At 42.0% G+C, this 10,298-nt stretch overlaps 1 protein-coding gene across 1 annotated transcript; it reads left to right on the forward strand.

Moving 5' to 3' along the window:
- The first annotated feature begins 466 nt into the window (after positions 1-466).
- stc1 (stanniocalcin 1) lies at positions 467-9,981 on the forward strand. The gene is made up of 4 exons (XM_066644938.1): positions 467-810; positions 6,986-7,128; positions 7,568-7,779; positions 9,176-9,981. The coding sequence occupies exons 1-4, from the start codon at positions 693-695 to the stop codon at positions 9,456-9,458; spliced, it is 756 nt and encodes a 251-aa protein (XP_066501035.1). The 5' UTR covers positions 467-692; the 3' UTR covers positions 9,459-9,981.
- The last annotated feature ends 317 nt before the right edge of the window (positions 9,982-10,298 follow it).

The raw sequence follows: 10,298 nt of genomic DNA on the forward strand, positions 1-10,298 counted from the left end.
GTTCGTTTCCAGCTACAACACAAATGCGGTTTGAGGTTGTGAGTGTGTACAGGTTTGGGTCCCCACAGTGGGACAAATTCGTAGCCCACACACGCACACAGAGACACAACGCAATGCAGAAGTGAGGAAAAGGAAAGTGAGGCGGAAAAGCAAGCGCCCCACTGCATTTGTATAAAACAACACTTTAAGGTTGCAACAATATTTGCTGTCTTTACACTGCTGTGAGTGCAGAGGCAAGATTTGCACGGATCGATGGCAGCAGGCTACGCGCTTTTTGAGGAGAGAGAGAGAGAGAGAGAGAGAGAGAGAGAGAAAGTTTGTGCATTTTTTTAAATGTAGGCGCGCGAGAGCGCCGACGCGCTTTGTGATTGGGTGAAAGCTCGCGACGTCTCATGTATATAAAGCGGCGAGCCGCGCGCTCCTGTCATGCACGCGAGGAGAAACTGGCAAAGAGGAGCGGAGAAGAGGAGAAGGGAGAGGAAGAAAAAGAAATTAGAGGGAGAAAAAGAGGAGGTGAAGAGAACGAGTCTGAGAGGGGCACGAGCTCGAGAAACGGCAGCAGCGAGCGAGGGGCGTCCATCTCAATCTGCAACGGAGCTCGGAGCGCGAGAGGAGAGAACCCGTGGCGTTGTTGCTGCCGCTCTGAGCGACAGAAGATCAGAAAGAAGGAAAGAAAGAAAAAGGAGAAGGAGATGCCGCCGAGGACGGGGCTCGTGCTGCTCGTCGTGCTCGTGGTGTCAGCGCACGAGCTGGACCTGAACGAGTCGTTTTCGCCGAGGAGAGCGCGCTTCTCCGCCGCCAACAGCCCCTGTGAGTAGAAAAAAAAAAAGCGTCCTTCCATCAGCCGCTTTGCATTCGCTGCAAGCGCTCGTGCATGCTCTCAATTTTAAAGCAGTTTTTAAAAAGCATGTTCGGTTCGGTATTTTCATTCACGCGTTGCATTGTATCGCCTTCAAGACTTCTGCAAGGCTTCAGCAAAGACGCAGCCTTACGCTGCGCAGCTTTTCAGTGGGAAGGAGCTTGTGGTTAGCTAGTGCACGCGACCGGGATAGCCTACAGGCTCGTGCGTGGGCACAGAGCAGAGGGTCAGCTTCGAAGCGAAGCTGCGTTTCTTTATTATTAATATTTATTTATTTAGTGGTCACCGCTTTTCAGGCACTTCTGAAGGACTTTCCTATTGGACGGCGCCGGTTGGTCAGTGAGCATTTGAAGCCCCCTGAATGAGCCTGCGCATGAGACAGCACGGGCTCTAAACCTAAATGCACTCGTGCAATTTAAGGCAGATTTACGGCATGCTAGCCTCCCCGTGCATTTAGCCCACGAGCGGAGGGTTTAAGCGTGAACGTTTGCATGAACACTTGCGTTAATCGCTCGTGCACTTGACTCCAGAAGTAGCATTTCACACCGTGCAAAATGGATGCACAGCAGGTTAGTACCGTTAGCCTAACGAGAGGGGGGGGGGGGGGTAGAGGACGTGTCGTTAGAGTTGGTGCACAGCAGGGTAATTATTAGGGCACTGGGGCAGTTAATTTGCGCTTACAGTGCGTGGAAGAGGAGCTGGAGCTGTTGGCCTTCTACTGTGGAAATGAGCTTCCATTCATTCATTCGTCCATCCATGCATCTATCCATTCATTCATTCCCATCGAGGCTTTGTATGAAGGTATGATTGCATGAGCTTATGCACACTGTCAGTAAAAATGAGCACCTTAAAGAGATGAACCCGTGTGAAACACTTCTGTCTGCAGTGGAGCTGATGTGTCACCAGCGTGGGGTCATGCAAAGAAGAGAAAATGGTGCACAGCACCATCTCAGCACTTCACGGGTTAAAGGACCTTACAGTGAGAACAGAGAGTGTAGGTCACTGAAACAGCTGCAAGCTCGTGTACAGATATGAGATGGTCTTAGAAAATGAGTTGAACCACAGCAGCTCGTCCACAGATTTTGCGCATCTGCCTGTAGGGTAGATGCTTATTGTTGCTTCACGCCTGAACGACACCTTAAAAACTTATCTGAACAGAAGCCTTTAGAGTACAGCAGTGTCCTGCACATAATTTACCCACTTTGCCTCACAAAAGTTCATTCATTCGTCTTCCATAACCACTTCATTCTGTTAAAGGTTGTTGTCTACATAGAAACACTGGGCACAAGGGAGCACACACAATGATCAGGGTGTCGGTTCATCACAGGGCATCCAACACTCACACACTCGCACCTCTGGGCATTTTGCATAGCTAAGTGGCTTACCAACATGTGTTTCTGGGCTGTGGGGGAAAAACTGACCCAGGACAGTGGAGAACACACCGAACTCATTGCAAGTTATCGCAGCCACATTGTTTCAGGGCCCTGGGGTTCTGGGTTCAATCCACATCTCGGTTTCTCTCATAGACTTTACCAAATTATACATATTACAGTCTTTAGATTAATGTTAATCAGATAAATAATTATAAGGCTGGTTTCCCAGAGAAGGATTAAGCCTAGTCCACAGATTAAGCCTAAAACGCAATTCAAAATGCTGTGTAATACAGGACTAAGCTTACTCCCTGTTTGGGAGACCACCCAGTGCAGCTTAAGAGTTGATCTTAGAGTTCATTTTAGGACATTTATTTTGAAACCAGAAAATGAATAAGTGACATGGTGTAAAACGTATGATGCTATAATACCTTAATTCGCATATTCAGTAACCTAAGAATGCTAGGAAATTATGAAATTGCAAGACTTTTATATTAATTGTGCATTAAAGCTTAAGTACTAAGTAATTTCTCAAGAATTTAGTGTCTGTTTAGAAACCCATGACACTGTTCCAGGATGTTGGGTCATCACCCACAGTTTAAAAATAGCAACAATAAGTCAACGGCTGAAAAAATGGCAAAGAACATCTAATTTGTTTCATAGAATTTACTGAAAAATAAGTTACTGAACTATTGGACTAGCCTGCACTTTAATGGGTTAATCTCCATAACCATATTAAGTTGGGGAAAGCCATTAATATGCAGTGAGGAGCGTTCAATGAAGTGGATCTGTGTGTGGTGCGGGACATTCAGTTCTGCTCCGTCTCTGGACAGGGGACGTTCAAAACCTTTGTCAGGCTCCACTTGGAATTTGCATAACTTTTTGTTGTACTTGGTTGCCAGGGAGACATGTACTGACTCTGTGCTTTACAGGCAGACACAGTGGTGCTACAGTATTACATAAAATAGAGAAAACACACTCTGCAATATAAACATACGCAGGCCACACTGTGAACTGAGAGTAGAGCTGGGGACTTGGTAGAGTTTAGAGAAATTAAGCGTATTTGGAAAAGCCTGCGGGGATCAGTGTCCTGTTGGTTTAGGATGTGTATCTGCATCATCTTGCCACAGATGATTCAGTCATTTTAGGGTGTGTTCTAAGACAGTATCGATATGCAGCGTGAGGAAATAAAGAATGAAGTCACTGGCCACAGCTGAGCATACCTTTTGGAGCACGGAGTTCAATTCGGGGTCATGAATACGGGTTGCTGAAATCCGAACAGGTAACTGCAACAGCAGAATATAAATTATTCACTCCAACAATTCATCTTATTTGTTTGTGTGGTGGGAAACAGTAATATCACCTGTCGAGTCGACGAGTGTCTGCAGTGAATGGATAGCTTACGCTGTAGTGGTTGTAATATACTTGGCAAGTAGATGAGAGAAAAGGGGGGAGGGGGTTTTGTGTGAGAGAGAGAGAGACCAAAGAAGACAAGAAGGTTCATTGTCTATTGATTTTTTTTTTTTTTCTAAGAGCTCAAATTAGTCTTGACCTGTCAGAACTCATCAGGGCACCCACACACATTATCTGTGAACGAACCCAGTTTTATTCACATTTCATTAGTCATAATACGGCCAACCTCCTCACTTGTTTTCCATTATCATACAATAAAAGCTCTGTAAAGGTATCGGGCCCATATTTCAGCTGCTCTTGTCTGTGCAGAGCTTTATCTGTGTGGCCCAACTCATTTCTCAAACTTACCCCTGTAAGGTTACTTATGACGTACAGGAGAACGGTGTCTGGTGGTTCTAACAGTGGGCCGGCATACACACTTCTCCACTGCTAACGTCATACACTGCAGGTATTTATACATCAGTAGGGTTAGTCAGAGTACTTCAATGAAGCTAATCTTACAACAGTAGTGCAGTAGCCGCAGGTAAAATCAGTTACACAGTTTCAAATCAAGACCATTGTTGGAATCTCAGAGTGTAGCCTGTGCGTATCTTAGTGTATAGTCAGCTGGACACAAAAATGAAATCTTAAAATACTGCTGCAAATTTAGCATGTATTATACCATACTAGCGGAGTTAGCTTCTGCAATAGCTCACCTATCAGAATGCTAGCAAATGATATGAAGGGTTTACACTTAGTGTAACATATATGCTAATGCTTACTAGCTTCATTTTCTTATTTGAGATTCCTAAAATGTCTCGTTCTAATGCCAGGACATGGTCCATTTATCATTGTTCGACGTAGCATCATGTGGGACTCAGAATAGCAAAAACATACTCAAGATACAAAATGCAGCGTCTTTGCTTCACTATACAACCTCAGAATTCAATTTGTTGCTACCGGCTGCTACATTTCCATCAAGATCTATAAGGTACTTAAAGAATCTATCTAAAAGAACCAAAATAACTTTTTTCAAGGGATTATCAGTGCTTAAAGAGGACATATTCTCCACCTTTTCCTCAAATTAACCCAGTTCTGGGGTCCTAAGGGAACGCGTGTGTCCTGCTGTTCAGAACGGCCGGTTTCAGCATCTGCTCCTTTAAATGAGAATGACCCACAGGTTAGTTCAGTGCGAGAGTCCATCAGTGAGGAGCAGAAACTCTGGATTTTAGCCGCTTTAACTTTGTTCTCTTTTTTCGCTGTTCTGATGTTCTCTGGGCATGTTATGTTTAACCTCCTCTTTCTGCTCTCACGTAAACACGGGTCTAGTGCTGTGATTGAAGAGACCCAGAAGAAGAGAATACTTCTATGGTCTCTGCACCCTGTGTAAAAAGCAGCACAATATTAGTTTGTGAGTTTTTGGGCTTTGAGTTGAGAAGTGGTGTCTACAGCCAGATTTCTGAGAAATCCAAATTTCTGGATGTCAAATCCCATTTGTTGCTTTGCAAGAAGTGCCATGTCAGTCTTGTTCTACTGTGTGGATCAGATGAAGCAAATGTCCTTTATACCACGTACATCTGAGATTTTGCCCCAGTCTACTCCTATGGACAATAGATGTATTCATACTATGACATTTAGGGGCTTTCTGGTTATTTCAGAAGTCTACTTTCTGCCAGCAGCATTGACACAGCAACACACAGCCTATTTTATCCTTCAGAGCCAGAACAATGGGACTGAAGCAACACTAGTTTTTCTTTCACAAACACATGCAAACACACACGCACACTAACTCCTTTCTTAAAAAAACTCATTTTTATTAATACAGGCTGAGACACTGACCCAGCGCAGGGTGCAAGTCTGTACGATGAAGTGTTTATAGTCCCTGCCGTTAGAGCATTGGAAGTGGTTTTGGCTCTTTTGCCGCCGAGCTGAGCGTTATTGTCTTGTCACATGTGAGGGTAATGGAAAACACTAAGTCTCATGCCAAAAGTGACAGTCAGCAGAACCCAATACTGTATGGCACACATCCCCTCACTGCCTCTTTACACAGTACCCCACCCTTTACTCCCTACAGGGGCAAATAGAGGGCACCCAACACTCAGAATGCCTCAAAGCCCCCATGTGAGTATTTTTAGCTCGATGGGTCAGAAACAGGGGGTTCCAGGAACCCTATCAACACCAGAATCCAGACACGGAAGTTCTTATATAAAATGCCATAGTATTAGCATTAAACCTACAGACATTCTCTTTTTAAAACATCTTTAAATCTCTCTACTTATAACACATTGATATATGTTATACTTAAATGTGTAGGAAAGAATGACAAGTAGTGGACGAATGAGATGTGAGTTGAACAACAATCAAACAGTGCTGGAGAGAGACAGAGAACCTATGCAAAGGCATGAGACTACAGAAGGTTTAGCCTATATTCCACGTTGTAGTTTTTTATTTTTTTTTTTCATTAATTCATATTTTTATTATATTTTTCATCTGTGGTTGGTTTAATCTGCGAAAGTGGAACATGTGGATACAGTGGGCCAATTATACTCATAAAATGCACTGCCAACTGTGGAAATATAGCGTAGTAATTTAAAATTATGCACCAGTTTTATATATTATGTGTCTCGTGTTTAGTCAAGAAGGAATTTGGCTTGGTTTCAGAACTAAATGAAAATTCACATTAGATCATTTATAAGCTATGACCCACAGTTTTTCCCCCAAACTGAATGGTATTTTAACATCCTTTGGGAATGCAAAGTGATAATGAGAATAAGTTCCTCAGTTACTGATCCATTTATGAGTGCATTCGCCTTTGGCTTTATTTTGGGTGCATGTTCAGCTACTAACCCCATTACTAACCTGAAATGTGTTCTGAAGTTCATTTTTCAGTCTTCTGAAATAAATCCCCATACCATTAATTTTCTGTAATCGCTTCCTACTGTTAAGCGACATGGTAGGCCGGAGCCGACCCAATATAGCAATGCGTGAACACACTCTGGACAGGGTGCCAGTCCAACACAGGGCATCACACACTCACAACAATTGACACTTTAGAATAAACAATCCACCTTCCAACACGTGTTTTTGGACTGTGGGAGACTGGATCAGCCAGAGAAAACCCACACTGACACAGGGAGAACACAACAAATCCCCCAGACAGTGACCCGAGGCAGGGATGGAACCCACAATCCCTGAACCCTGGAGCTGAGAACCACTGCTTAGAATGTTAATTGTTGAAATACAGTATGGGCACTAAACAAAGTCTATACAATTAGGCTAGTCAGAATATTAACACAGGTATTGTGCTATATCGATAAACAGCTTAAAAAGAAAGCCTCTTCTAACAGCGGTATCTTCTTTGCAGCTGACGTGGCACGTTGCTTGAATAGTGCCCTCCAAGTGGGCTGTGGTGCCTTCGCTTGTCTCGAGAACTCTACATGTGACACAGATGGAATGCATGACATCTGCAAGTCCTTTCTCTACAGTGCTGCTAAATTTGACACTCAGGTATGTAGAGGAATTAATAAAGACATGTTCACAGTATTAAGAAATAAAAGTTAAGCTTACAATATTAAAATATTAACTTCTGATTAGGCATGGGGGCGGGTTCATACAATGCCTTGAGGCATTAAACCAGATAAAGACCCTTCAGATATTTTGAGAATTCAGTTCAAATTTTGACAAAACTGGATTTATCAGACAGGTATCCTGAGGACAGTACCCGATTTAAAATGTTCAGCATGCCTCTTTACACTGTCGTTTTTTGTGTTAGGAGAGTGCAAGTTGTTGTGCTTGAATTCTAAACCTGTAAGCAGTAGCTGTGCCTGAAATTGCCAAAGCCAATAATGAGAGGTTGTGTAACCGTACTTTTGGCTAAACAGGTGAATGCCATCTTCTAAAGCCAACACAGGTTTAATATCCTTTGTCAAAACTCTGCATTTTTCAGGGCAAGGCCTTTGTGAAGGAGAGCCTGAAGTGCATTGCCAATGGCATCACCTCCAAGGTCTTTCTTACTGTCCGCCGTTGTTCCACATTCCAGAGAATGATCTCTGAGGTTCAGGAAGAATGCTACAGCAAGCTGGACATCTGCACTGTGGCCAAGTCAAACCCAGAGGCCATTGCAGAGGTGGCTCAACTCCCCAGCCACTTCCCAAACAGGTAAGACTGCTTGTCACCATTTAATACCCATTCTTGCATAAGGAAGAAGCTTTAACTGGTGTTTCAGGGACAGCTTAAAGATGGTCTGGGAATAGAAATAATATAGGTTCTCCACTGAGGAGTCTCGTGAGGCAAGAGACAGTCATTATCTTAGTAACAAAACAGGTCCAAAAGTTAGCATTGTTTAACCTCTCTATTATGAATAATTAGTAATCAATAATTCATGTACGTGTCTCCTTCTCAGTAATATTGCTTGAGAGTTTTCTAGTTACTTTCACAACAGACCATGGGATCTATTTTCATGAACAAAGCACAAGTGTCAATAAAGCGGAACACCATGTTGCAATCACATGTTGCTGTGGTAGAAATGTGTGATATTTTCACTGAACCAGCACGGAGCAGTTAATTACACAGAGAGGTAGCTTACCCTCAATAACCTGTGGTTAGGCAGTTTCCGGTCTGATAAACTTCTCACGTTCACTTTAAAATCTGAGGTGTGCTGGCATCACAGTGCAGTGACGAATTTGTCGTGTCAGCAGGCAATGCTTTAAAAAAGATCATATAAATATTGCTTTAATCTCTCAGTGAACAATAACATAATAATTGATATTATTATTACTGTTGTTGTTAATTATGAATATATTGGTAACATAAATATTAATGATTAATGATAGCCACACAGCTTGCGGTCCTGGGTTCAGTCTTTTTTCTCTAGTCACTGAGGCGTTACGTGTGTTGTTCCTGTGTTTGCACGGGTTTCCATCCTCCAAAAACCCATAGGTCAACAATAACAAAAAAATACAGCATTATGAGGGCCACCTCGGCAAATAAGATTAAACACAACATTAGTTACTACATTAAATCATCTGCGATTTTGTTGTAAAATTATTCCAATATAATATCATGGTTGCAAAGTCATCAAAAGAAATTACAGTGGCCAGCTGAAATAAAAAGTGATGATTTGCTAAGGTTGGGCCAGGTTTCACATAACTTCATTCACATAAAATCCAATGAAATTACTCTTGCTTCATGTCCTGTAAATGTAAGTGGCCTAATGAAAATACTGACAAAGTAAATTCACAGTAGAAATAAAGATTAGAGGACTGCTTACAATAAGGAGGTAGTTAAAACGTATTTGTTTTTTAACACTTGTTAGTGCTAACATCTGGTGCTAATTTCCTTATTTAGAGCTTTACAGTGATATTTTCGAGGACAGTAGATGCCAGTCAAGCAAAAAGTGTGTCACCAACACACATTTTCAAAATAACATGAGTTGTTTTGCTTTTATGTGTTTTTCCATGTCTCTCCTGGCATAGCATGCGTCTGCCTAATGTTGCTAAACATGCTAATTTGTTGTGGCACTAGCTCAGTAGGAGTGTTCTCTCTCTCTCTGCAGGTTTTACGGGAAGCTGCTGCAGAGTTTGATGGAGTGTGATGAAGAAACAGTAGACTTGGTGAGGGCAAATCTGTTGACCCGGTTAGGGCCTGAGATCGCCCTGCTCTTCCAGCTACTGCAGAACAAGCCTTGCCCATCTGCTGCAGTACCCACTGGGACAGAGCCTCGCGGAGGCTGGCGGTGGTCTGTCAGTCCCCATGCACACAAAAACCCACCCAATCTACGCAACAGGGATGCAGCCAATCTCTTCAGCAAGAAACGCAGCACTGGTGACAGCTCTTAACACCAGCCCATTTCCTGGTCTAAACTTAGCTATTGTGCACACATACCCTACAGCAAAATGAAATAACACACAAAACATAATAGTGATTCATACCCAGTTAAAGTGCAGGAATACATTTTCTGAAACTGGAAAAAAAGGCATGCACCTATATAAAAATGGCTTGAATGTCAAACGTTTATGTTTATCGGTTACAATATTAGATTTGTGTTGTCACAAACGATCTAAATTCAAGGAAAATTTCGGCTAGTTTATCAACCAAGCTTTTTCGTGTTTAGAGATGAATCCATGCAGAGGTAAAGTCTTGTTTACAAAGTCAGTGTAGAAACTGTCAACCATGAGGATTATCCTAACATCCACACCATAGTGTAGAGACTTCTTAGATAGATTATGAAATATATTATTTTCATGAAAGGGAAAAAAAAACAAATGAAATACAATAATTATAAATGAGCATTTATAATCAATATATCTTAAAGAGATTAAAACAAAGAAAATGTGTGTATATATACTGGAACTATTGTTAATGTGAAACAGTTGGCATGTGCTTTAAATATGAGAGTGTACTATTTATTTATTAACAGATATTTTACTATTTTTAGCTGTTAATCTTAAATTGCCACTAGCCTTTTTGTGAAAGCTCACCCACTGGGTGAGATATATCTCAAAAAAAAAAAACTTTGTGCAGGAATTCATAAAAAGACCAAAAACTGAAATTCACTCCAGATGCCATATCTCATAGACCCAGAGTGCAGTAACATTAGGTGTCAGTGAGCCATACATAACTAATTATCAATATTTACACAGCTGATTAGAGATGTGAAGGAAGGGACCATTTAACTT

The sequence above is a fragment of the Hoplias malabaricus genome, chromosome 14 (genome assembly GCF_029633855.1).
Source record: "Hoplias malabaricus isolate fHopMal1 chromosome 14, fHopMal1.hap1, whole genome shotgun sequence".
Taxonomy (NCBI): Eukaryota; Metazoa; Chordata; class Actinopteri; order Characiformes; family Erythrinidae; genus Hoplias; species Hoplias malabaricus.